Genomic DNA, 27,240 nt, shown 5'->3' on the forward strand with positions numbered 1-27,240 from the left:
GTATGTGACTCTCCTCTCTCTCTCTTTCTGTGTGTGACTCTCCTCTCTCTCTCTTTCTGTATGTGACTCTCTCTCCTCTCTGTTCCCGTATGTGACTCTCTCTCTTCTCTGTTTCTGTATGTGACTCTCTCTCCTCTCTCTCTGTTTCTGTATGTGACTCTCTCTCTCTCCTCTCTCTCTGTTTCTGTATGTGACTCTCTCTCTCCTCTCTCTCTGTTTCTGTATGTGACTCTCTCTCTCTCCTGTCTCTCTGTTTCTGTATATGACTCTCTCCTCTCTTTCTGTTTCTGTATGTGACTCTCTCTCTCTCTGTTTCTGTATGTGACTCTCTCTCCTCTCTGTTTCTGTATGTGACTCTCTCTCCTCTCTGTTTCTGTATGTGACTCTCTCTCCTCTCTCTCTGTTTCTGTATGTGACTCTCTCTCTCTCCTCTCTCTCTGTTTCTGTATGTGACTCACTCTCTCTCTCTCTGTTTCTATATGTGACTCTCTCTCTCCTCTCTCTCTGTTTCTGTATGTGACTCTCTCTCTCTCCTCTCTCTCTGTTTCTGTATGTGACTCACTCTCTCTCTCTGTTTCTATATGTGACTCTCTCTCTCCTCTCTCTCTGTTTCTGTATGTGACTCACTCTCTCTCTCTGTTTCTATATGTGACTCTCTCTCTCCTGTCTCTCTGTTTCTGTATATGACTCTCTCCTCTCTTTCTGTTTCTGTATGTGACTCTCTCTCTCCTCTCTCTCTGTTTCTGTGTGTGACTCTCTCCCCTCTCTCTGTTTCTGTATGTGACTCTCTCTCTCTCCTCTCTATCCTCTCTGTTTCTGTATGTGACTCTCTCTCTCCTCTCTCTCTGTTTCTGTATGTGACTCTCTCTCTCCTCTCTCTCTGTTTCTGTATGTGACTCTCTCTCTCTCCTCTCTCTCTGTTTCTGTATGTGACTCTCTCTCTCTCCTCTCTCTCTGTTTCTGTATGTGACTCTCTCTCTCTCCTCTCTCTCTGTTTCTGTGTGTGACTCTCTCCCCTCTCTCTGTTTCTGTATGTGACTCTCTCTCTCTCCTCTCTGTCCTCTCTGTTTCTGTATGTGACTCTCTCTCTCTCTCCTCTCTCTCTGTTTCTGTATGTGACTCTCTCTCTCTCTCCTCTCTATCCTCTCTGTTTCTGTATGTGACTCTCTCTCTCCTCTCTATCCTCTCTGTTTCTGTATGTGACTCTCTCTCTCTCTTGTGGTTGACTAGAAGGCAGAAACAGGGCACTCTTTCTCACATTGCTCATGTTTCTATTTTCTCTCTACCTGACTGTCATTTCCTTTGTCTGTCTTGAACTTCCTGCCCTGGGCTTTTTGTGCTCAATCTTCTAGACACCTTTGCAGCTGACCCAGCCCAGGGCACTGCATGCCAGGGCTGATGGGAAGGCCTAGCCAAGATTGGGAGAAACCATGCATGCGTCTTACTGTCCTCTCCATCGATTGGTTTGTTTATGCCTCACTCCAACCCCTGATAGGCCCACTCAATCAAGACTAAAACCTTGATGCCTTGTCAGGACAGTTTCTAAACTGTAGTTTGTTCCAGTCCAGTTTCCACGCTTTCATGTTTCAATGACTCAGAGACTACAGTGACCTTCGATACAAATTGAATCTTCTTCTCCCCATGTAAGGACCCTCGGATATGGTTGTAGCATCTGTTACAAGCAGCTTTATTGGGTTATAGGGGACTGTTGAAAGTGATTGTGATGAATGAATCAGGTCCCTCAGTATAGGTGGCGGTGGCCAAGCCAAAGTCTCCACTACACAGCCCCAGCAGCTGTTAGATGTCACTATGGCTCAGGGCTTTAACTGATTGGCTGGAGTCATGATTCTGAACAGCAGTCACAAAATGGCCGCCATTGGTCAGTTTAGGATAGGTGTGCATTAGTTGCTCTAGTGCAGTTGCAGCCTTTTGTGCTTCCTGAATGGGTCATGAGAGTTTAAGGACGTGAAATGGGTTTGAGTAGAAAAGTAAATGGTTTCTCTGAGGAGAAAAAAAAAGAAATTATTTCCAACTTTATATTTCACAGAACAAAGAGTTGTTACATTTTACACTCTCCCTGAGCAGATCATCTCATTTATGGAGCCATTCTTTATTGACTCCAGTTTGGTTGTAATATTCATGGCTCGTATACGTGTCAAAAACCAAGGTTCTTTCAATCCCAATTACCACAGACAAAGGCAGACAATATATTTATTTTTTCTTAGTATTAAAAGGGCGTTACAGGATAAAAGCAACACAGAATAAAACACAAGAACATGCCTGGGCACGCTCACACCACATGCACGCTAGAGTCCACAGTTGTTTAGCTTGGAGCATTCGCCGCTTCACCGTTGGCATCACAGGGTTCCGATGCAGTGGTCGTTGCCTTGGCAGCCTCGTCGTAGCAGGCCCTCGTCTGGAGACGGTGGAGAAAGCTTCATCAGTAACGTCATCAAATTTCAGGTCTGTTGTGCGCAAACTTGAACACTGTGGAAATTCTGTGCAACTTCCAGTGCGCATTTACTGTGAGCACTGAGGCTGTACCCGCTTTAAGGTACAGTTTTAAGTGTCCATGTACCAAAGTGACCTACCATCAAAAGCAATGGATAAAATGCATCCCATAACATTTTAACATGGAAATAGCTCTTCTATCATGCAGCCTACAGTAGCAGCCAAAGTGTGGTGTTCAATGTAGGCCTACATTCCATGAGACTTTTGAAAAAAAACATTAACCTGTTTAGCCACTTGTTCTTCAGACAAGGAGGTGACTGAAAATGTTGTTGTTAGATGCAACAAAAAAAAACTTTACAAAATAAAAATGCATTATCATTCCCATACCATTATTCCAGAGAATCAAACAAATGTATGCTACCCTCTGCCTATGGCTTGAATATGCTAAGTAGCCAAGTCTTAAAATACAACACTGCCCCTTTAAGACAAAAGAAAAGCTCTTTACTATTAGTTTTTCAAATATGTCTAGAAATCTGCACGTTTGGTGCTCTTGTAGGAAGCAATCAGTCCCCTATTGCTGACTCCCTGGGCTAATAACTCACTAACTAGCAAAGGAAATTAACTAAATGTGCACAGGTGGCTACATGCAGCTTTTGTTTGGATCTCAAAACAAGCGCTTCTACTACGGGCTACTCATGCTGAAAACACAGTCCAGTTCAAAGTAAATGGCACAAATGGCAGCTCAGATTTTTTTAAATGTCGCACAGGTCTGTGTAGAGTACGGGCTGAGTAGTGTGTGACAATGCAATAGAATCCTCCTAGAATCCTATGTGTTCTGTTTTGGTATGTTGCAACTCTAGAACCGTGCTCACCAACCTTTTCTGAGTCAAGATCACTTTGAGTCAAAATGCAGGCCGAGATCTACCGCTCCAAGTTTCTTTTTACATGACTTAAAAACAGTACTGTAGCAATGACTTTTGTGCAGTAAGTTATAGACCCAATACATAATAACTGCATATTGGCTTTGCTTGAATTGCACTTCCAATGCATTGTTGTTCGGGCCATTTTTTTACAATTGTATTTCAACATTTGAGGTAGGCTATATAATCACACAGGTAATAGATCCGTGGTTGTATTACTTGTGAAGCACAGCTGAGTGAGCATACATTCAAATCATGAGCTTTTTATTTTATTGGGCTGATGGTGCCTGCGTCTGATGCTTAGTCTCGGCGGAGGGAGAGAGCCACAGACTGAGGGCCTGCCTCTCAACACCCCACCTCTCCTCCTTTCCTCCACTGACCAAAAAGGGAGACCGTCTTCCAGCTGATGGTGTCGCACGGCATTATTTCTGCCTAATGCACAAATTCATGCTGTTACTCCTAGAGTATGAACAGAGAAATTGAAGAATTGCTGATAATAACAAGAACTCAAGCCTGTAGATACACTTTCAAATCAAATCAAATGTATTTATATAGCCCTTCGTACATCAGCTGATATCCCAAAGTGCTGTACAGAAACCCAGCCTAAAACCCCAAACAGCAAGCAATGCAGGTGTAGAAGCACGGTGGCTAGGAAAAACTCCCTAGAAAGGCCAAAATCTAGGAAGAAACCTAGAGAGGAACCAGGCTATGTGGGGTGGCCAGTCCTCTTCTGGCTGTGCCGGGTGGAGATTATAACAGAACATGGCCAAGATGTTCAAATGTTCATAAATGACCAGCATGGTCGAATAATAGTAAGGCAGAACAGTTGAAACTGGAGCAGCAGCATGGCCAGGTGGACTGGGGACAGCAAGGAGTCATCATGTCAGGTAGTCCTGGGGCATGGTCCTAGGGCTCAGGTCCTCCGAGAGAGAGAAAGAAAGAAGGAGAGAATTTCCTCCTCATTCATTACTGCTTCAGAGCTTGTTTTAGTGCTGAGTGGAAATGGGAAGAATGTGCATTTTAAAAGTGTTGAATACAAAGTCTTGACAGTGCTGAGTAAGAACGTAGACATGAACATATAAACAGCAGCTCTTTGCTGTATTCGTTGACAGTCTCTCTCTGGTCATGGTTTTAAACGTTTTGAAATCTCACAGTATCAATTTTGCTGGAGCTTTCTTTTATGCCTGCTAATTTACTGCAGACACGGTCATCTGAGCCATCCGATTGGCCAGCGGTAGGCCAACAGTGCACTTGATTTGCTATCTGGGCCCGCCAGGAAGGCAGAGTTTGCACCTTCAGACACCTGAAATGGTTCAAAAAGGCAACATTTAATCCACCCGGTGCACAGGACAGCTGAATCAGGTGCACCTTCAGACACAGGAAATGGTTCAAAAAGGCAACATTTAATCCACCCGGTGCACAGGACAGCTGAATCAGGTGCACCTTCAGACACAGGAAATGGTTCAAAAAGGCAACATTTAATCCACCCGGTGCACAGGACAGCTGAATCAGGTGCACCTTCAGACACAGGAAATGGTTCAAAAAGGCAACATTTAATCCACCCGGTGCACAGGACAGCTGAATCAGGTGCACCTTCAGACACAGGAAATGGTTCAAAAAGGCAACATTTAATCCACCCGGTGCACAGGACAGCTGAATCAGGTGCACCTTCAGACACAGGAAATGGTTCAAAAAGGCAACATTTAATCCACCCGGTGCACAGGGCAGCTGAATCAGGTGCACCTTCCTCCAACAGCCCAAGAACAACAAAAATAGGAACACAAGGCTTTATCATTGGGTTTTTTACAGAAATGTTTGGCGATCGACTAGGAATGTCTTGAAGATCGACCAGTTGATAGCGATCGACTAGGAATGTCTTAAAGATCGACCAGTTGATAGCGATCGACCGGTTGGTGACCACAGCTCTAGAAAATTGAGTGAAGTTCAATCTTATGTTTCTCTCTGTGGGCTGATGTTTCTGTGCGCACAGCTTGGTCACACTCATCCAGTCCCAGCCTGTCACAGCCTGTGTCACCTGTCCTCTTCCATTGCTAGCTTGAATCTTCTGAACAATGCTCCTCTCCTCTGGTGTGGGGGTTATGACTCAGGTCTAACTAACACTCCTTATCACAGCTAGACAAACACTGAAAAGGAGGTTAACCATTTCAAAGTAAAGGAAGTCGCTCAAATAAGGAAATAAGAAATAAACCGAAACACCACACGATAGGACACATATTTAAAGCCCTTCTAGGTTAATACATTCTAAATAAAGCACACATTGATGGAATAAAGTTGAAGGACTAAATTGAGTGACTTGCATTTCATCACCCAGACTAGTATGAGTAATTAGTACAGATTTGTGTCACTTTGAGACATGTTTGCAAACTGAAGAAGGGTTACAAAATAAATCAACCTTAAATGCAATAAACCGCTTCCTTAATAACTAATTGTTTTGTGAACGAATCCAAATACGCGACAGGCACTTGAAAGACGTACCTCACCAATTGTTTTACCTCATATTCATCATCTCCAGCACGTTCATACGAGTGTTTACTTTACAAACGGCATCCAAGTGTCCCTTTAAGCACATCATTTTTTTGTCTCTTTAACGAAGCTGCTCTGATTTAAGCACTGTCACAAAAAGTGAACTCTGGGCCAATTAGTAGATGAGGACAGATCACAGGCGGGCAGAGCAATCTGTAGATGCTGTTCAATGCCAACTCCACAACCAAGGAAGAGGAGGTGGAGAAATCGTGGGAGGATGGAGGAGAGGAGCTTATTTACTGTCCATCTTCTTTTTCCGGCAGCGCTCCGCAGCAGGCAGCTACAAAGGTCATTTGAGGTCAATCACAGCTCTAACAGATAGATTGTAGCTGCGCTGCTCGGTACAACCATCTTGTCAGGAAGGCAACTTCTGTTAGCGCGGCCGCTTGATTTGAACCAAGTGCTCCTTAACCTGCCTTTAAGCTATAATGGTAATTATCACTCTCTCTCTCACACACACACACACACACACACACACACACACACACACACACACACACACACACACACACACACACACACACACACACACACACACACAAACTGATGTCAGAAAACTGTGAAAGCGTGGTATTTTAAAGATGCCAAGTATATGCCATATCACCCCCCATCCGTGTGCAAGCTACAGTCTGTACAACTATGACATCATCTCCCATCGCTCCCACACATAAATTGATTACCTTAAAGACGTTCTCCAGCTCTTTGTTTTACTTTTACTGTTGGAAAGCGATATCCCAAATATAAAGTGGTGAGAACAAATTAGTGCAAATTAATTACTTAAAAATCATACAATGTGATTTTCTGGATTTTTGTTTTAGGTTCCGTCGCTCACAGTTGAAGTGTACCTATAATAAAAAATTACAGACCTCTACATGCTTTGTAAGTAGGAACACCTGCAAAATCGGCAGTGTATCAAATACTTGTTCTCCCCACTGTACATACAGTGAAGTACACACACTAAAAGGCAAAAAGAAAGATAAACACTGAAGCAGATGTCTGGCATGTGTCCTGGGATCCATCAACAGACTTATATCTCTCTGTGTAGCAAGGGACCGCCGTGTGTAAATGAGTCTCTGAGCGAGAACGCCACTGCTGCAGTTCCCCGAGTCTCTCATCAGATCAGTCACTTCTCCCTCTCTGTCCTTCAACTCCCTATCCATCCCTTCCTCTCCACGGGGTAGCATCCCCTTCTTTCTCTCTCCAGGCCCAGAGTACCTCTCCAGATCCCTCTCTTCTCCCTTTCCATCCCTCACCATCCCTCTCCTCTCCTTCTCTCCCCGGGGTGTCGTCCCCCTCTCCTCCCCCCTCGCTCTCTCTCTCCCTCTTGCACCCCAGGCTTTGGCTGTGATTATGATAGCCCTTAATTGTCCACTGGGAGTGGGACCAGGCCCATTAGCGCTAGATCAATCTGACTGGGGGATTAGATCACACATGCTGCTAGCTTAAGGGAGAATTGTTCATTTAAGTGTGTGTGTGCGCGTGTGTGTGTGACGAACTACTGCTGGCAATGGATTTCCCATCAGATCATTGGTTAGAAAAGTAATTGGGGCTCCCTAATATGAGAACGGTGGTATCTGTTCTGTATCTGTCACTGAAGGAGGCAGAGGGTTTGTAACTCAGTGATTTGACCACAATGTGCTGGGGTTACACGAAGCAACTTGGATGCAGCTATGTTGCTTTTTGGATTGCTTCATGCAACACCCCCAGCAACTGATAAGCAAATTCATCTGCAACTTGGTGGCATCCAGATCAGTTGCAAACGTTTCAACTTTTATGAAACTCGTTGCAAACAACTCAATCAAAACCAATGCTTTTGTTGCGTGATCCATTCGAAGGTACAGAACTCTGTCTGTCAGCGGGCTGCCTGTTGCTGCCGGAACCGCCATCAAGGTTGATAGAAGCGACATAGTTCGTTAAACGGGAGCTGTATAAATAGACATTGGCATCATGACGAGTAAAGGTTTATGTATGTGGTTTGGCTGTCAATACATTTCATTTTTAAAGTAAACCCAGACCAGTTTCAACTAGCTAGCCTAAGCTTAGTTAGTTGCTAGCCTAAGCTTAGTTAGTTGCGAGACTAAGCTTAGTTAGTTGCTACCTTGGTTAGTTAGTCGATAGCCAGCTAGAACAGTGCTGGCAGTTTCAATTTGGCTAGATACATTGTACAGACAGCATTTTTTTCTAAAACATCAACGAAAAGGTTTGATTAACAAATTATTTGTGAAAATCACAATGAGGTGATTTACCCAATAAATGACTTGGAGTTTACATATGGACTGTGCAACTCTTTTTATTTGTATAGCTTATTGAATCACTATGTAACGCAACAGATGCCATTGGTTTAGAATTTTCAAACCACAGTGTTGCATGCCATTTCAATGGCGTTTCAGTTGCTTGTGTATCAGCAAAGTTGATTGAAATGATGTCACTTGCAACTGCAACAAACATTTCTTGAGAAACTCCAGCCTACAGTCTCTCTTGACCTCTCAGTCTCTGTTCCTCACCACCTCTTATTTACTCCATCTACACCTCTATTCTCTGTCCCATTGGCTGCTTCATCTACACCTCTATTCTCTGTCCCATTGGCTGCTCCAGCTACACCTCTATTCTCTGTCCCTTTGGCTGCTCCATCTACACCTCTATTCTCTGTCCCATTGGCTGCTCCATCTACACCTCTATTCTCTGTCCCATTGGCTGCTCCATCTACACCTCTATTCTCTGTCCCATTGGCTGCTCCATCTACACCTCTATTCTCTGTCCCATTGGCTGCTTCATCTACACCTCTATTCTCTGTCCCATTGGCTGCTCCATCTACACCTCTATTCTCTGTCCCATTGGCTGCTCCATCTACACCTCTATTCTCTGTCCCATTGGCTGCTTCATCTACACCTCTATTCTCTGTCCCATTGGCTGCTCCATCTACACCTCTATTCTCTGTCCCATTGGCTGCTCCAGCTACACCTCTATTCTCTGTCCCATTGGCTGCTCCATCTACACCTCTATTCTCTGTCCCATTGGCTGCTCCATCTACACCTCTATTCTCTGTCCCATTGGCTGCTCCATCTACACCTCTATTCTCTGTCCCATTGGCTGCTTCATCTACACCTCTATTCTCTGTCCCATTGGCTGCTCCATCTACACCTCTATTCTCTGTCCCATTGGCTGCTTCATCTACACCTCTATTCTCTGTCCCATTGGCTGCTCCATCTACACCTCTATTCTCTGTCCCATTGGCTGCTCCATCTACACCTCTATTCTCTGTCCCATTGGCTGCTCCATCTACACCTCTATTCTCTGTCCCATTGGCTGCTCCATCTACACCTCTATTCTCTGTCCCATTGGCTGCTCCAGCTACACCTCTATTCTCTGTCCCTTTGGCTGCTCCATCTACACCTCTATTCTCTGTCCCATTGGCTGCTCCATCTACACCTATATTCTCTGTCCCATTGGCTGCTCCATCTACACCTCTATTCTCTGTCCCATTGGCTGCTCCATCTACACCTCTATTCTCTGTCCCATTGGCTGCTCCATCCATCTATTCTCTGTCCCATTGGCTGCTCCATCTCTATTCTCTGTCCCATTGGCTGCTCCATCTACACCTCTTCTCTGTCCCATTGGCTGCTCCAGCTACACCTCTATTCTCTGTCCCATTGGCTGCTCCATCTACACCTCTATTCTCTGTCCCATTGGCTGCTCCATCCACACCTCTATTCTCTGTCCCATTGGCTGCTTCATCTACACCTCTATTCTCTGTCCCATTGGCTGCTCCATCTACACCTCTATTCTCTGTCCCATTGGCTGCTCCATCCGCACCTCTATTCTCTATCCCTTTGGCTGCTCCATCTACACCTCTATTCTCTGTCCCATTGGCTGCTCCCATCTATTCTCTGTCCCACCTCTCTATTCTCTGTCCCATTGGCTGCTCCATCTACACCTCTATTCTCTGTCCCATTGGCTGCTCCAGCTACACCTCTATTCTCTGTCCCATTGGCTGCTTCATCTACACCTCTATTCTCTGTCCCATTGGCTGCTCCAGCTACACCTCTATTCTCTGTCCCTTTGGCTGCTCCATCTACACCTCTATTCTCTGTCCCATTGGCTGCTCCATCTACACCTCTATTCTCTGTCCCATTGGCTGCTCCATCTACACCTCTATTCTCTGTCCCATTGGCTGCTCCATCTACACCTCTATTCTCTGTCCCATTGGCTGCTCCATCTACACCTCTATTCTCTGTCCCATTGGCTGCTCCATCTACACCTCTATTCTCTGTCCCATTGGCTGCTCCATCTACACCTCTTCTCTGTCCCATTGGCTGCTCCAGCTACACCTCTATTCTCTGTCCCATTGGCTGCTCCATCTACACCTCTATTCCACCTCTATTCTCTATCCCTTTGGCTGCTCCATCTACACCTCTATTCTCTGTCCCATTGGCTGCTCCATCTACACCTCTATTCTCTGTCCCATTGGCTGCTCCATCTACACCTATATTCTCTGTCCCATTGGCTGCTCCATCTACACCTCTATTCTCTGTCCCATTGGCTGCTCCATCCGCACCTCTATTCTCTATCCCTTTGGCTGCTCCATCTACTCCTCTATTCTCTGTCCCATTGGCTGCTCCATCTACACCTCTATTCTCTGTCCCATTGGCTGCTCCATCTACACCTCTATTCTCTGTCCCATTGGCTGCTTCATCTACACCTCTATTCTCTGTCCCATTGGCTGCTCCATCTGCACCTCTATTCTCTGTCCCATTGGCTGCTTCATCTACACCTCTATTCTCTGTCCCATTGGCTGCTTCATCTACACCTCTATTCTCTGTCCCATTGGCTGCTTCATCTACACCTCTATTCTCTGTCCCATTGGCTGCTTCATCTACTCCTCTATTCTCTGTCCCATTGGCTCTCCATCTACCTCTATTCTCTGTCCCATTGGCTGCTCCATCTACACCTCTATTCTCTGTCCCATTGGCTGCTTCATCTACACCTCTATTCTCTGTCCCATTGGCTGCTTCATCTACTCCTCTATTCTCTGTCCCATTGGCTGCTCCATCTCCCATTCTCTGTTGGCTGCTCCATCTACACCTCTATTCTCTGTCCCATTGGCTGCTTCATCTACACCTCTATTCTCTGTCCCATTGGCTGCTTCATCTACACCTCTATTCTCTGTCCCATTGGCTGCTCCATCTACACCTCTATTCTCTGTCCCATTGGCTGCTCCATCTACACCTCTATTCTCTGTCCCATTGGCTGCTTCATCTACACCTCTATTCTCTGTCCCATTGGCTGCTTCATCTACACCTCTATTCTCTGTCCCATTGGCTGCTTCATCTACACCTCTATTCTCTGTCCCATTGGCTGCTCCATCTACACCTCTATTCTCTGTCCCATTGGCTGCTCCATCTACACCTCTATTCTCTGTCCCATTGGATGCTTCATCTACACCTCTATTCTCTGTCCCATTGGCTGCTTCATCTACACCTCTATTCTCTGTCCCATTGGCTGCTCCATCTGCACCTCTATTCTCTGTCCCATTGGATGCTTCATCTACACCTCTATTCTCTGTCCCATTGGCTGCTCCATCTACACCTCTATTCTCTGTCCCATTGGCTGCTCCATCTACTCCTCTATTCTCTGTCCCATTGGCTGCTCCATCTACACCTCTATTCTCTGTCCCATTGGCTGTTCCAGCTACACCTCTATTCTCTGTCCCATTGGCTGCTTCATCTACACCTCTATTCTCTGTCCCATTGGATGCTTCATCTACACCTCTATTCTCTGTCCCATTGGCTGCTCCATCTACACCTCTATTCTCTGTCCCATTGGCTGCTTCATCTACACCTCTATTCTCTGTCCCATTGGCTGCTTCATCTACACCTCTATTCTCTGTCCCATTGGCTGCTTCATCTACACCTCTATTCTCTGTCCCATTGGCTGCTTCATCTACACCTCTATTCTCTGTCCCATTGGCTGCTCCATCTACACCTCTATTCTCTGTCCCATTGGCTGCTTCATCTACACCTCTATTCTCTGTCCCATTGGCTGCTCCATCTACACCTCTATTCTCTGTCCCATTGGCTGCTCCATCTACACCTCTATTCTCTGTCCCATTGGCTGCTTCATCTACACCTCTATTCTCTGTCCCATTGGCTGCTCCATCTACACCTCTATTCTCTGTCCCATTGGCTGCTCCATCTACACCTCTATTCTCTGTCCCATTGGCTGCTCCATCTACACCTCTATTCTCTGTCCCATTGGCTGCTCCATCTACACCTCTATTCTCTGTCCCATTGGCTGCTCCATCTACACCTCTATTCTCTGTCCCATTGGCTGCTCCATCTACACCTCTATTCTCTGTCCCATTGGCTGCTCCATCTACACCTCTATTCTCTGTCCCATTGGCTGCTCCATCTACACCTCTATTCTCTGTCCCATTGGCTGCTCCATCTACACCTCTATTCTCTGTCCCATTGGCTGCTCCATCTACACCTCTATTCTCTGTCCCATTGGCTACTCCATCTGCACCTCTGTTCTCAATCTCGCTTCTGCCCTCTTTTCTCTCGTTCCCGTAGTTGACACTGTCCACTCTCCCTCAGGTCTTCTGATGGTGTGTTGGCGGTGGGGACAGTGTTGGTGAGCCGTGTGAACATGGGGGAGATGGAGGAGGGGGACTTGGATCACATCACGGCCGACGTGCAGCAGGCCCAGAAGGTGAGGACGTGTGTGTGTGTGTGTGTGTGTGTGTGTGTGTGTGTGTGTGTGTGTGTGTGTGTGTGTGTGTGTGCGTGCGTGCGTGCGTGCGTGCGTGCGTGCGTGCGTGCGTGCGTGCGTGCGTGCGTGCGTGCGTTCGTTCCCCTCCAGATATTTCGGCTAGCACTAATGCTTGCAGGATTAGTCTGTCACTGCTCAAGTGGCCCAATGAGATTCATCAAGCCCTTACAGCCCTTGGATCCTGTGTGTGTGCGGGGGGGTGTAAGAGAGGGTGAGAGTGGGATAGGGACTCTTAGATACTGAATATGTTTATCGTGTGTGCGTACGGCGTTTGCGTGTGTGTGGGGGAGAGAGAGAGCACAAGCCAGAGAAGCCATTGGCTCAGACAGCCTGAATGCTGTGTGTGATCATGTGCACAAAGAGCATTAAAGAATTAGAGAGAGGGAGCGTCATACATCCTTCTATTTGTGTGGGATAGTCGGCTAAACCCCATGACCTTATAGCCTTCCTACGAGACTCACCTCGTCTGAATAAATGGCATCTCCCTTGTGAGACCATTCCACCTACAATCAACTATGCTGATCCACCACGACATGCTACTCTGCACCATCTGAGAAACACAGGAATGAGAGCGAGGGAGAGATGATGTCTTCCTCTGAGATCGCCAGGTACCGGAAGAGTGCTCAAACGTCCTCCCAATGGGGTGTTTTCACACCAAAAACAAAGTTTATGTATGTACTTTTCCTTCATTTGACTAGTTATTCCACCCAATGGGAATATTGAGTTTAGTCTAAAATATAATAATATGTGTAGCATATAAGCACTGTACTTGCAACAAGATGTCAGGGTCTCACTTCTGTTTTCAATGTTTGTTTAGGTTTAGGCATTCAAATTAAATCAAATCAAATCAAATTGTATTTATATAGCCCTTCGTACATAATCTGATATCTCAAAGTGCTGTACAGAAACCCAGCCTAAAACCCCAAACAGCAAGCAATGCAGATGTTGAAGCACGTTGGCTAGGAAAAACTCCCTAGAAAGGCCAAAACCGAGGAAGAAACCTAGAGAGGAACCAGGCTATGTGGGGTGGCCAGTCCTCATCTGGCTGTGCCGGGTGGAGATTATAACAGAACATGGCCAAGATGTTCAAATGTTCATAAATGACCAGCATGGTTGAATAATAACAAGGCAGAACAGTTGAAACTGGAGCAGCAGCACAGTCAGGTGGACTGGGGACAGCAAGGAGTCATCATGTCAGGTCGTCCTGGGGCACGGTCCTTGGGCTCAGGTCCTCCGAGAGAGAGAAAGAAAGAGAGAATTAGAGAGAGCATATGTGGGGTGGCCAGTCCTCTTCTGGCTGTGCCGGGTGGAGATTATAACAGAACATGGCCAAGATGTTCAAATGTTCATAAATGACCAGCATGGTCAAATAATAGTAAGGCAGAACAGTTGAAACTGGAGCAGCAGCATGGCCAGGTGGACTGGGGACAGCAAGGAGTCATCATGTCAGGTAGTCCTGGGGCATGGTCCTAGGGCTCAGGTCAGTTGAAACTGGAGCAGCAGCATGGCCAGGTGGACTGGGGACAGCAAGGAGTCATCATGTCAGGTAGTCCTGGGGCATGGTCCTAGGGCTCAGGTCCTCCGAGAGAGAGAAAGAAAGAAGGACAGAATTAGAGAACGCACACATTCACACAGGACACCGAATAGGACAGGAGAAGTACTCCAGATATAACTAAATGACCCTAGCCCCCAGACACAAACTACTACAGCATAAATACTGGAGGCTGAGACAGGAGAGGTCAGGAGACACTGTGGCCCCATCCGAGGACACCCCCGGACAGGGCCAAACAGGAAGGATATAACCCCACCCACTTTGCCAAAGCACAGCCCCCACACCACTAGAGGGATATCTTCAACCACCAACTTACCATCCTGAGACAAGGCTGAGTATAGCCCACAAAGATCTCCGCCATGGCACAACCCAAGGGGGGGGCGCCAACCCAGACAGGATGACCACAACAGTGAATCAACCCACTCAGGTGACGCACCCCCTGCAGGGACGGCATGAGAGAGCCCCAGTAAGCCAGTGACTCAGCCCCTGTAATAGGGTTAGAGGCAGAGAATCCCAGTGGAAAGAGGGGAACCGGCCAGGCAGAGACAGCAAGGGCGGTTCGTTGCTCCAGAGCCTTTCCGTTCACCTTCCCACTCCTGGGCCAGACTACACTCAATCATATGACCCACTGAAGAGATGAGCCTTCAGTAAAGACTTAAAGGTTGAGACCGAGTTTGCGTCTCTGACATGGGTAGGCAGACCGTTCCATAAAAATGGAGCTCTATAGGAGAAAGCCCTGCCTCCAGCTGTTTGCTTAGAAATTCTAGGGACAATTAGGAGGCCTGCGTCTTGTGACCGTAGCGTACGTGTAGGTATGTACGGCAGGACCAAATCAGAGAGATAGGTAGGATCAAGCCCATGTAATGCTTTGTAGGTTAGCAGTAAAACCTTGAAATCAGCCCTTGCTTTGACAGGAAGCCAGTGTAGAGAGGCTAGCACTGGAGTAATATGATCCAATTTTTTGGTTCTAGTCAGGATTCTAGCAACCGTATTTAGCACTAACTGAAGTTCATTCCGACTGGTTAAGGTTTAGGATTGTGTTAAAACTGGAAAAAAAATGACTGCCCAGCACTGGGCTTGAACCCGCGATCCTCTGAACCGGAGCGCACGGTTTAAGATCCTCTATCCCCATCCACAAAGCCCTAGCAAGCCGCAAACCTACTTGATGGTAATATGCATTCACACTGCCCCAGTGGATGGTATTGAAGGCATCTCCCGACATCCTGGGGTCCTGGACAAATGTGGAATACTGAAGTTGATCTGGTGTGACCTGGCTGGTAGTTGTGCATGTATGAGGAGGCAGTCAAAATGGATCTGCGTACTGTAGAAATGATGTCTTTCTGAGAGGAGATAACATAACTCCGTAGCATAGGGTGTTCACTGACCCAGTCTAACTGTAGTCTGTTGACACTTCTCCTCGTTACCTTTGCGCTCTCTCTCTCTGTGTGTGTGTGTGTGTGTGTGTGTGTGTGTGTGTGTGTGTGTGTGTGTGTGTGTGTGTGTGTGTGTGTGTGTGTGTGTGTGTGTGTGTGTGTGTGTGTGTGTGTGACCACTGTGAGTAAATCAGTCACAGAGAGCAGTCTTATATAATTGACTGGGGCTCTAACATGGCTGGCTGCCTCTGGTTCCTGCTCTCTTTTGATGGTGTCGTGTGTGTGTGGACAATTTATCTTTTCACAGCCATTTTTGTATTGTTTTTCAGTTAAAACTGTAAGAAGAGTTTAATAAAACTTGAATTCCCGATACAACTGTGCTGCTGCCAGCAACAGTCGCGGTCTCACGCCGCGTCCCTCTCAGATGGCTCAGCGTTGCACCTGTACTACCATTACTCTACCTCAATCCCACCTCGCAAAGTTAGCAGTTCCTTCTCATTTAACAATGTATTGCCATACAGGACTCCACTGTTGTCGCTTGCCTTTCTCTGCCACTACAATGATGTGGTGGTAGAGAGTTGACTCCAAAATAATAGATTGCACGTTGACTCCGGGTTTCGACTTTCATTTCTGAGTGTCATGATTTTTTAAATTCTGTAGTTTTGGAATGGAGGAGACTGATTAGCTGACGTACTTCTGAGAACACAAACACTCACATCTTTCATAGCGAGCTAGCGAGGGACAGAGAGAGAGAGGGGAGGGGCACAGTATAGGCCCACCAGGCACACAGAACTAGGCCTATCTATCGGCTATCAAAAGCTGTATCTTGCTATTTCTTAGCTTGCAATGTCTCAGAGCTTCAGTAAAGCAAGACCAATCATCAATGAATAGGCTACGTTATTGAGATGAGTGAAATGCAACACTTCGCTCTCATGCAGTCACACACGGTCTCTGTTCGCTACCTTGTTTCACTATGTTCCCCTGACGTGAAGAAAGCTACCTTGTTTCACTATGTTCCCCTGACGTGAAGAAAGCTACCTTGTTTCACTATGTTCCCCTGACGTGAAGAAAGCTACCTTGTTTCACTATGTTCCCCTGACGTGAAGAAAGCTACCTTGTTTCACTATGTTCCCCTGACGTGAAGAAAGCTACCTTGTTTCACTATGTTCCCCTGACGTGAAGAAAGCTACCTTGTTTCACTATATTCCCCTGACGTGAAGAAAGCTACCTTGTTTCACTATATTCCCCTGACGTGAAGAAAGCTACCTTGTTTCACTATGTTCCCCTGACGTGAAGAAAGCTACCTTGTTTCACTATATTCCCCTGACGCAAAGAAAGCTACCTTGTTTCACTATGTTCCCCTGACGTGAAGAAAGCTACCTTGTTTCACTATATTCCCCTGACGTGAAGAAAGCTACCTTGTTTCACTATGTTCCCCTGACGTGAAGAAAGCTACCTTGTTTCACTATGTTCCCCTGACGTGAAGAAAGCTACCTTGTTTCACTATATTCCCCTGACGCGAAGAAAGCTACCTTGTTTCACTATGTTCCCCTGACGTGAAGAAAGCTACCTTGTTTCACTATATTCCCCTGATGTGAAGAAAGCTACCTTGTTTCACTATATTCCCCTGACGCGAAGAAAGCTACCTTGTTTCACTATGTTCCCCTGACGTGAAGAAAGCTACCTTGTTTCACTATGTTCCCCTGACGTGAAGAAAGCTACCTTGTTTCACTATGTTCCCCTGACGTGAAGAAAGCTACCTTGTTTCACTATGTTCCCCTGACGTGAAGAAAGCTACCTTGTTTCGCTAAATTCCACTTTTTTCGCAAAAGTAGCAGTCCTAGTAATTGGTAAAGTGTATTTCTGATGGTTTGTCAGCCTCGATGCCACTGACAGAGAGGCCTGAAAACTGTTGGTTGTCACTGGCACTTTGATGTCTTATCCCGCACGCATCATCAAAAAGGGACATTCAGCAGCTGTGATGGGAAGATACTCATTATCAAAGGGGACGGTGACAAACACATGGAGCGTTCTTGAGTGACGGAGGATCTGTCTGTCTGTCTCTGTCTGTCTGTCTCTGTCTGTCTGTCTGTCTGTCTGTCTGTCTGTCTGTCTGTCTGTCTGTCTGTCTGTCTGTCTGTCTGTCTGTCTGTCTGTCTGTCTGTCTGTCTGTCTGTCTGCATATGTGTTTAGCTTCACCTGTCATTTACCTCCTGCTGTCCCAAAAAACACTGAGCTAAATTAAAATGTATTTAAAGAGCAAAGACATGCTGAACCAACAACATGTCTTGCTAGACGTGGCCCCGCCCCGCTGCTCAGAGAAAACACTTCAATGTACATTCATATGTGTGTGTTTGATGGTAGAGATTTGACATCAAACATCTCTCTCTCTCTCTCTTCTTTCCACAGTGCACCTTAGTTTGTGAGTCATCGCAGGGAACCCAGAACGACAAAGATAATAGCCCCCTGACGGGTGCTGGTAAGTTCAACTACGCTTGTTCCTTCTACCTTTAAACACCTATAATTTAACTGCTGACTTCCATCGTCATGGCAACCCTGTAATCAGTGGGAAGAGCTTTAAGGCTAATTTCATCCCCTCTAATTTGACTCCCCTTCCTCCCCCTGTCTAACCAATCACCCCAATCTCTCCTAGTGAAATTAGTTTATTACTGAAAAGATTTCTCCAGTTTTTTTGCTTTTTCTCTTAACAAAACCTATTACACCCCTGTAATTACCATGACCTAGTGTTACCCCCAAAAGCAGCTTGAAATTGACATAGTGTAATCAAGTGATCCATTAAGTTAACCCCCGTATACTTCTTGGTTTTCTCATTGGAAAGTGCGCCGCCCTTGACTAACCTTCTCCCGCCAAAGAGATTTGAAGTCTCAATGGGGCTACCCAGTTTGATTAAAGAACTCATATTATTCATTCTCAGATCAAAACGGGAAGCCTTGGTTTAAGTAAGTAAAGGGAGGGAGAGCCAGTTGACAGTGGAAAAGGTGTGAGACTTGGCCAACGGTGGCTCTAATGGAATCCAACCCTTTGTAACCTTTTATTCATTATCTACAGCACCATACCAGTGTCTCCGATGACATCATAGTGGGACCTTTTCTTCTTTTCTATTTGACTACCAAATGTAGAAAATGCCTTTTTCAAACATCTAGACACTGGTATGGGTGCAGGACAGGACTAATATGATGTACAAAAAATATATATACAAAATGGTGAAGTGCCCCTTTAAAGCAGGTAATTATATCCCCAGACAAGGTGAAAGTCCGCCTGCCTCCCTTGGCTGCTCCAGTCCTGGTTCTGTATCTGTTCTGAGTGGACTGGCTGGAGAGGCAGACAAGCGGAAGCGACGCCACGTCGATCCTGTGATACCAATTAAGGGAGAAGCCCCCCGAATGGCGCAACACACTTCGCTTGTTACTCGATCACTGGGAGCGGGGAGAATCGAGCAGAAACACCAGGAGTGAGGAAAAAGAGAGAGGGAACGAGGGAGGAGGAGAAGGAGAGACTTGAGAAGGTCACTGCTCCCTGCTGCGTTGGGAATATAAAGCCCTTCTTTCCCTTTTCTCATCACTCGTTCCTCTCCAGAGGGGAAAAGAAACCCTTCTGAGTCTCCAACTCCATCCTGCTCTTCTTCTATGCTTTCTTTTTTTCTTTCCCTTCCTCATTATCGTATCCCGGTACTTTCTAGAAAGTCTTATCTTCGTCTTTTTCTCTGTCTCTATTTCCGTCCTCAGCGTGTGTTGGTATGACTTTCCCTACAGCTCTGTTCTCTATACCCGTCGTCATTGTCACTATCTGTCGCAATTAGCTAGCGAGAGGCAGGCACCAGGGGGCTGTGCCACCCGTCTTCCTGCGCGGGGTGGGTCCCATCACTATAACATGCTCCCCGCAGACTTAGAGAGATTGTAGTCAAATGCAATTTAGCCATTCACTTGTATTACCTTTCAGAGGGGGGAGAGCGGAGAAGGATGCACACACACACATTCACACAAACACACACACAATACACACACACCGGAGGGGGGGGGGATGCCCGGGGAAGAAGTAATTTCCTTAAGAGGTGTGGGGAGAGGAGGAAGGAGCAATCTGATTGGCCTTCAGATTAGCGTGGCGGCGGGGGGAGGTCAGAGGTTAATCTGCTCCTTCGACCGTGTCCGCTGCAAGGGGGAAGTACCAGTCATCCCTTCATCTCGCTCTCAATCTGTCCCTCTCACCTCTCCCTCTCTCTTTTTAACTCTGACTTACTCTTTGAAATGCCCTCTAGAATCCTGTCCCTCTCACCTCTCCCTCTCTCTTTTTAACTCTGACTTACTCTTTGAAATGCCCTCTAGAATCCTGTCCCTCTCACCTCTCCCTCTCTTTTTAACTCTGACTTACTCTTTGAAATGCCCTCTAGAATCCTGTCCCTCTCCACACAGCAGCAGCAACAGTGTCATTTAATAATCCAAGATCAAACTCTCCATTTCAAATCAGAGCTGTACTTTTTCATTTGATGTAATCATGAATATAATGATTATGAAAAAATAATGGCTTAAAAAGCCTCGGAGGAAGTTTCCGCACCTATTTCGAGTAATTCCTGTCCTAGAAAGAAAATCCTTGTTTTAGGCTCCACCTCGAAGACTGACGCAGGCTGCTAATACATATTCAGGAATTGGGGGTGGGACCGTTGTGGTGATTTCTAGGTGTAGCAGAGAAATGACAACAAATAGGCCACTGACTGACAGCTGTCAGTGTAATTAGCTAGCATGCTAAGCTAACCTTAGCCAGCTTAGTCGATTTCTACTGGTGTGGGAGTTTAACCCTTTCTTATTTTTCACTTTTCACACTATTGTGTTGATTGCCGACCTCAGCCATACTCTACCAGATCAGATATCATCTTTTTCACATGGTCCTCTCTAGCCTGGTTCCAGTAACTATGGTGGATGGGCTTGGCTCTAGTCTGTCCTAGCCAACCTTCCAGGGGCCTGATTCCTACCTCTCTGACTGTCCTTGACACTGAACTGAACACCACATTACTTCCCACCCCAGAGCCTCTAGTAAAAGTCACCTCTGACACTTTATCCGCCAATTAGAAGGTCTCTCCACTGCCACACCTCTCCTCCTCTCCTCTCCTCTCCTCTCCTCCTCTCCTCTCCTCTCCTCTACTCTCCTCTACTCTCCTCTAACTCTCCTCTCCTCTACTCTCCTCCCCTCCTCTCCTCTCCTCTCCTCTCCCTCCTCTCCACTGCCACACCTCTCCTCCTCTCCTCTCCTCCTCTCCCTCTCCTCCTCTCCTCTCCTCTCCCTCTCCTCCTCTCCACTGCCACACCTCTCCTCTCCTCCTCTCCCTCTCCTCCTCTCCCTCTCCTCTCCTCCTCTCCTCCTCTCCTCTCCTCCTGCCCTCTCCTCCTCCTCCTCCTCTCCTCTCCTCCTCTCTCTCCTTCCTCTCCTCTCCCTCCTCTCTCCACTGCCCTCACCCTCCTCTCCTCTCCTCCTCTCCCTCTCCTCTCCTCTCCTCCTGTCCTCTCCTCCTCTCCCCTCTCCTCTCCTCTCCTCCTCTCCTCTCCTCTCGTGTAGCTTTTTTGGAAGCATTACACATCTTGAAGCCTCCGTCTTCAATGGTGAAGTCTCTTCTACTACTATCGGAGCGCTACAGCTTATTACTATTGAGTGACTTCCTTCCAGAACGTGAGCAACGGCAGCGAACTGCGAATAGCTGTTTGAGGCGTACGGCTTTTTCCGGCTTTCTCGCCCAGCGACTGCCAGCACACTGATAAGAGTATTAAAGCTGTTTTTTGGTTGCCGCGTGATTGCTGCTAATAGCCACTCTAGGAAGAAAAAGGAAGAGGAGTGGAAGGGTTGAATTTGAATGGGGTTTAATAGGAGAAGATGGTGAGGCAAAGCTTGGGGAGTCAACCATCTTCCCTTTCCTTCACTGCTCTATCATAAACAAATCATTCAAATGGGAATCAAATCCAATGAAGGAATTGTTTAATAATGAAATAATCATTTAATGGGCTGACCTGAGATCTCTTATATTCTTCATTTTCTAAGTCTTTGAGAGAGAGAGATGGAGAAAGAGCGATAGAGAGTGAGAGAGAGAGATGGAGAAAGAGCGATAGAGAGAGAGAGAGAGAGATGGAGAAAGAGCGATAGAGAGAGAGAGAGAGATGCGGCTCTTGGAAGATGAGGCAAGCAGCAACCTTATCTATCGCAGACACTGTTATTGATTATGGGATTTCATTTGCAGCACATGCCACATGAAAATATGTTTTTTGAAGGGTTTGAGTTTTGTCTTTGGATTTTTCCTCGGTATCAAAGTTTGTTTAGAACCAAACCACATCGTCTGGTTGATGTTTGTGAAACGTCTTTGTCTTTGAAGGTGTATGTGATCATTTTCAGTATATCGTGATGGTTGATACTGTATGTCTCGGTTTCTCTCTCCTTCTACCTCTCTCCATCTTTATCCCCCCCTTTACCACCTCTCCCTTCCTCTTCCTCTCCCTTCGCCCAACGCCCTCTCACCCTCTGTCCCTCCCCTCTCTCTCTCTCTCTCTCTCTCTCTCTCTCTCTCTCTCTCTCTCTCTCTCTCTCTCCCTCTTTCTACCCTCCTCCCTCTCTCTCTCTCTCCCTCCCTCTCCCTCCCTCTCTCCCAGTCTTTAAGAACCCGGTTTGTAAGGTCTACAAGTTCCAGACGGTGGATAGTAAATGGATGCTGGTGAGAGAACAGATGGAGGAGTGTACTCTGTCCTTCAGCATCCCCAGACAGCTCCTCCACCTCTACATCCAGGAAGACATGAGGAGGTAAGCAAAAGCAAAACCTGACCCTGGATCAGTATTACATATGGGATAATGACTTGTCTTTATAAGCACAGTGATTTGTGAGAATTTAAACAGCAGCTGATCGAGGATCAGGTAAGGCCAAATTTAACCACTGGAGGTAGACATCAACACTGACATCGGATCAGTGCATAGGGAGAGCACAGACCTGTAACAGCCTTACTCTAAGCCTAAATCTAACCACTAGGAGGTACATTGCATTCATTTGAATAGGGAGACTATAGGTCTGGGCCTGCCTACATTAACAGGCCTATTTCAGAGATGTAAATGGTTGTTTAAGAGCTATACTTAGAGAGGATTGAATTATTCAGGTATGTTTAACACTTCAAAAGGAGATTGTTGTACACCTGCATACTAGTCAACCAGCAACACACACACACACAGATGTACACTTGCATACAGGCACACAGACGTTTGCACACGCACACACACACACATGCAGAGAGGGACACAGAGAGAGAGAGAGAGATATACACACACACCAACTCCCCCCAACACTGCGTTGTTCTGAACCAAAGTCCTGGAGCTTTATCGTGCTGAGAGTGGCTTTGAAGAAGATTAAGGTATTGTGTCGCTAATTGACTCTGCTCTTGATCTTGTTAGCTAATTAGTGGTCAAAGTGGCCACAAGATGATGAGGAAAAAGGGATGTGTATTGTAACCAAAATGATTCCAGATGACGTTTGAATCCCCCAGAATGTTCCTAGTGCAGTGTTAATGGGACATTATACTCAACAGACATTCAAGTTTGTCAGATGTTTTCATACCTCAATAGTAGTCTGATGATTTTGACATCTGGAAACATCTGACAAAATTAGATTTGGGAGTTTAATGTCCCTTCTTTAACCACAGTTAACCCTCATTAACCGTCAGTTAACCCTCATTAACCACAGTTAACCCTCATTAACCACAGTTAACCCTCTTTAACCACAGTTAACCCTCTTTAACCACAGTTAACCCTCATTAACCGTCAGTTAACCCTCATTAACCGTCAGTTAACCCTCATTAACCACGGTTAACCCTCATTAACCACAGTTAACCCTCATTAACTACAGTTAACCCTCATTAACCGTCAGTTAACCCTCATTAACCACGGTTAACCCTCATTAACCACAGTTAACCCTCATTAACTACAGTTAACCCTCATTAACCACAGTTAACCCTCATTAACCGTCAGTTAACCCTCATTAACCACAGTTAACCCTCATTAACCACAGTTAACCCTCATTAACTACAGTTAACCCTCATTAACCGTCAGTTAACCCTCATTAACCACGGTTAACCCTCATTAACTACAGTTAACCCTCATTAACCACAGTTAACCCTCATTAACCGTCAGTTAACCCTCATTAACCACAGTTAACCCTCATTAACCACAGTTAACCCTCTTTAACCACAGTTAACCCTCATTAACCACGGTTAACCCTCATTAACCACGGTTAACCCTCATTAACCACAGTTAACCCTCATTAACTACAGTTAACCCTCATTAACCGTCAGTTAACCCTCATTAACCGTCAGTTAACCCTCATTAACCACAGTTAACCCTCATTAACCACAGTTAACCCTATTTAACCACTGTTAACCCTCATTAACCGTCAGTTAACCCTTCCTTGGCAGGTCCAGGCTTGCCATTGTACTCAATAAAGGAAAGGTTAAGATCCTGCCAGTGAATAGATTATCCTAATCAGTTTATAAGAGAGAAGCCACTGTGATGGGTAAGAGGATCTAAGTGTTCTCTTCCCTCAGGGGCCCTATGAGCGTCTGTCAGGACAGATCGTTCCTCAACACGCCCGCCGTCACACGCCCGCCGTCTTCTAGCAATCCCTCATAATCCCCCGCCCGTCATATAGTCCCAAGCGGTCGATCTCATGGTCAGCGGCAGTATCCCAAATGGCTCCCTATTCCCTTCATAGTGCCCTACGAGCCCTGGTCAAAAGTAGTGCACTTTAAAGGATAGGCTTCCATTTGGAACAGATGGAGTGTCCCCATCGGCCCACTAGTTTGGAATCCCAAATCATTAAACTAGATTAGAACATTCTCAGACCAAGGTTTCCCTCAAGTTCTAGATTAGAACATTCTCAGACCAAGGTTTCCCTCAAGTTCTAGATTAGAACATTCTCAGACCAAGGTTTCCCTCAAGTTCTAGATTAGAACATTCTCAGACCAAGGTTTCCCTCAAGTTCTAGATTAGAACATTCTCAGACCATGGTTTCTCTCAAGTTCTAGATTAGAACTTTCTCAGACCAAGGTTTCCCTCAAATTCTAGATTAGAACATTCTCAGACCAAGGTTTCCCTCAAGTTCTAGATTAGAACATTCTCAGACCAAGGTTTCCCTCAAGTTCTAGATTAGAACATTCTCAGACCAAGGTTTCTCTCAAATTCTAGATTAGAACTTTCTCAGACCAAGGTTTCCCTCAAGTTCTAGATTAGAACATTCTCAGACCAAGGTTTCCCTCAAGTTCTAGATTAGAACATTCTCAGACCAAGGTTTCCCTCAAGTTCTAGATTAGAACATTCTCAGACCAAGGTTTCCTTCAAGTTCTAGATTAGATCATTCTCAGACCAAGGTTTCTCTCAAGTTCTAGATTAGATCATTCTCAGACCAAGGTTTCTCTCAAGTTCTAGATTAGAACATTCTCAGACCAAGGTTTCCCTCAAGTTCCCGCCATTAAAAGCTCTTATTTAAGCCTTGTTATTATCTGATCTATTGCCTCTAGACTCTAACCTCTCTTCATACTTGCAGTCTGAGTAGAACAATACTTTAAAGCTAGAGTCTGAGATCCCTTCATTGAAAGCTGCCGCAGTCATCCCCCTCTTCAAAGGAGTTTAGACACCCTGGACCCAAACTGCTATAGACCTATATCCATCCTGCCCTGCCTATCTAAGGTCTTCGAAACCCAAGTCAACAAACAGGTCACTGACCATCTGAATCCCACCGTACCTTTGTTCCGCTGTTAATCTGGTTTACAAACCGGTCAGTAAAACACCTCAGCCACACTCAAGGTACTAAATGATATCAGTTAACGCCATCATAAAAGACAGTACTGTGCAGCCGTCTTCATTAAATCGTTAAGGCTTTAAGGACTCTGTCAATCACCAAATTCTTATCGGCAGACTCAACAGCCTCGGTTTTCGGATGACTGCCTTGCCTGGTTCACCATTACTTTGCAGACAGAGTTCAGTGTGTCAAATCAGAGGGCATGCTGTCCGGTCCTCTGGCAGTCTCTATGGGGTGCCACAGGGTTCAATTCTCAAGACTCTTTTCTCTGTATATATCAATGATGTTGCTCTTGCTGCGGGCGATTCCCTGATCCACCTCACGCACACGACACCATTCTATATACACGGCCCGTCATTGGACACTGTGCTATCAAACCTCCAAACGAGCTTCAATGCCATACAGCACTCCTTCCGTGGCCTCCAACTGCTCTTAAACGCGAGTAAAACCAAATGCATGCTTTTCAACCGATCGCTGCCTGCACCCGCATGCCCGACTAGCATCACCACCCTGGATGGTTCCAACCTTGAATATGTGGACATCTATAAGTACCTAGGTGTCTGGCTAGACTGCAAACTCTCCTTCCAGACTCACATCAAACATCTCCAATCAAAAATCAAATCCAGAGTCGGCTTTCTATTCCGCAACAAAGCCTCCTTCACTCACGCTGCCAAGCTTACCCTAGTAAAACTGACTATCCTACCGATCCTCGAGTTCGGCGATGTCATCTACAAAATGGCTTCAACACTCTACTCAGCAAACTGGATGCAGTCTATCACAGTGCCATCCGTTTTTCACTCAGCACCTTATCACCCACCACTGCGACTTGTATTCTATCATCGGCTGGCCCTCACCATATTGAACTCGCCAGACCCACTGGCTCCAGGTCATTTACAAGTCCATGCTAGGTATAGAACGCCTTATCTCATTTCACTGGTCACGATGGCAACACCCATCCGTAGGCATAGCTCCAGCAGGTGTATCTCACTGATCATCCCTAAAGCCAACACCTCATTTGGAACCTTTCGTTCCAGTACTCTGCTGCCTGTGACTGGAACATTCTCAGACCAGGTTTCCCTCAAGTTCTAGATTAGAACTTTCTCGCTGAAGTTGGAGACTTTTATCTCCCTCACCAACTTCAAACATCAGCTATCCGAGCAGCTAACCGATCGCTGCAGCTGTACATAGTCTATAGGTAAATAGCTCACCCTTTTTCACCTACCTCATTCCCATACTGTTTTTATACTGTTTTTATTTATTTACTTTTCTGCTCTTTTGCACACCAATATCTCTACCTGTACATGCCCATCTGATCATTTATCACTCCAGTGTTAATCTGCAAAATTGTATTATTCGCCTACCTCCTCATGCCTTTTGCACACATTGTATATAGACTGCCCATTTTTTCTCTGTGTTATTGACTTGCTAATTGTTTACTCCATGTGTAACTCTGTGTTGTCTGTTCACACTGCTATGCTTTATCTTGGCCAGGTCGCAGTTGCAAATGAGAACTTGTTCTCAACTAGCCTACCTGGTTAAATAAAGGTGAAATAAAAAAATAAAAAAATAAAAAAATAAAAAAATTGAAAGTATAACAAAGCCCTCACCCCACCTCTGTTTAGGTAAATAGCTACGGGATGGAGAAATGTAACGACTCTTAAATTCATAGCTATGGATGCAAGGACTGACCCTCCATATTTTGGAGGCAAGGACTGACCATAAAAATGATAGTGTTTTGAGGCTGTACAGCGTTTGTTTATGTTTACATTGTTTACAAACATTGGAGTAAAACAAGCGGAT

The 27,240-nt window shown here is 45.9% G+C and overlaps 1 protein-coding gene across 9 annotated transcripts in view; it reads left to right on the plus strand.

The window, feature by feature from the left end:
* Window positions 1-27,240, plus strand: part of LOC118378614 (type II inositol 3,4-bisphosphate 4-phosphatase-like) — a 263,199-nt gene that overhangs the window by 144,529 nt on the left and 91,430 nt on the right. For all 9 annotated transcript variants that reach the window (XM_052464784.1, XM_052464786.1, XM_052464785.1 and 6 more), the window contains 3 exons: window positions 12,509-12,623; window positions 18,018-18,087; window positions 22,256-22,403. In XM_052464784.1, the coding sequence (XP_052320744.1) occupies window positions 12,509-12,623; window positions 18,018-18,087; window positions 22,256-22,403 (333 nt within the window). The remainder of the gene's footprint in view (window positions 1-12,508; window positions 12,624-18,017; window positions 18,088-22,255; window positions 22,404-27,240) is intronic.

The sequence above is a fragment of the Oncorhynchus keta genome, chromosome 16 (genome assembly GCF_023373465.1).
Source record: "Oncorhynchus keta strain PuntledgeMale-10-30-2019 chromosome 16, Oket_V2, whole genome shotgun sequence".
Lineage (NCBI taxonomy): Eukaryota > Metazoa > Chordata > Actinopteri > Salmoniformes > Salmonidae > Oncorhynchus > Oncorhynchus keta.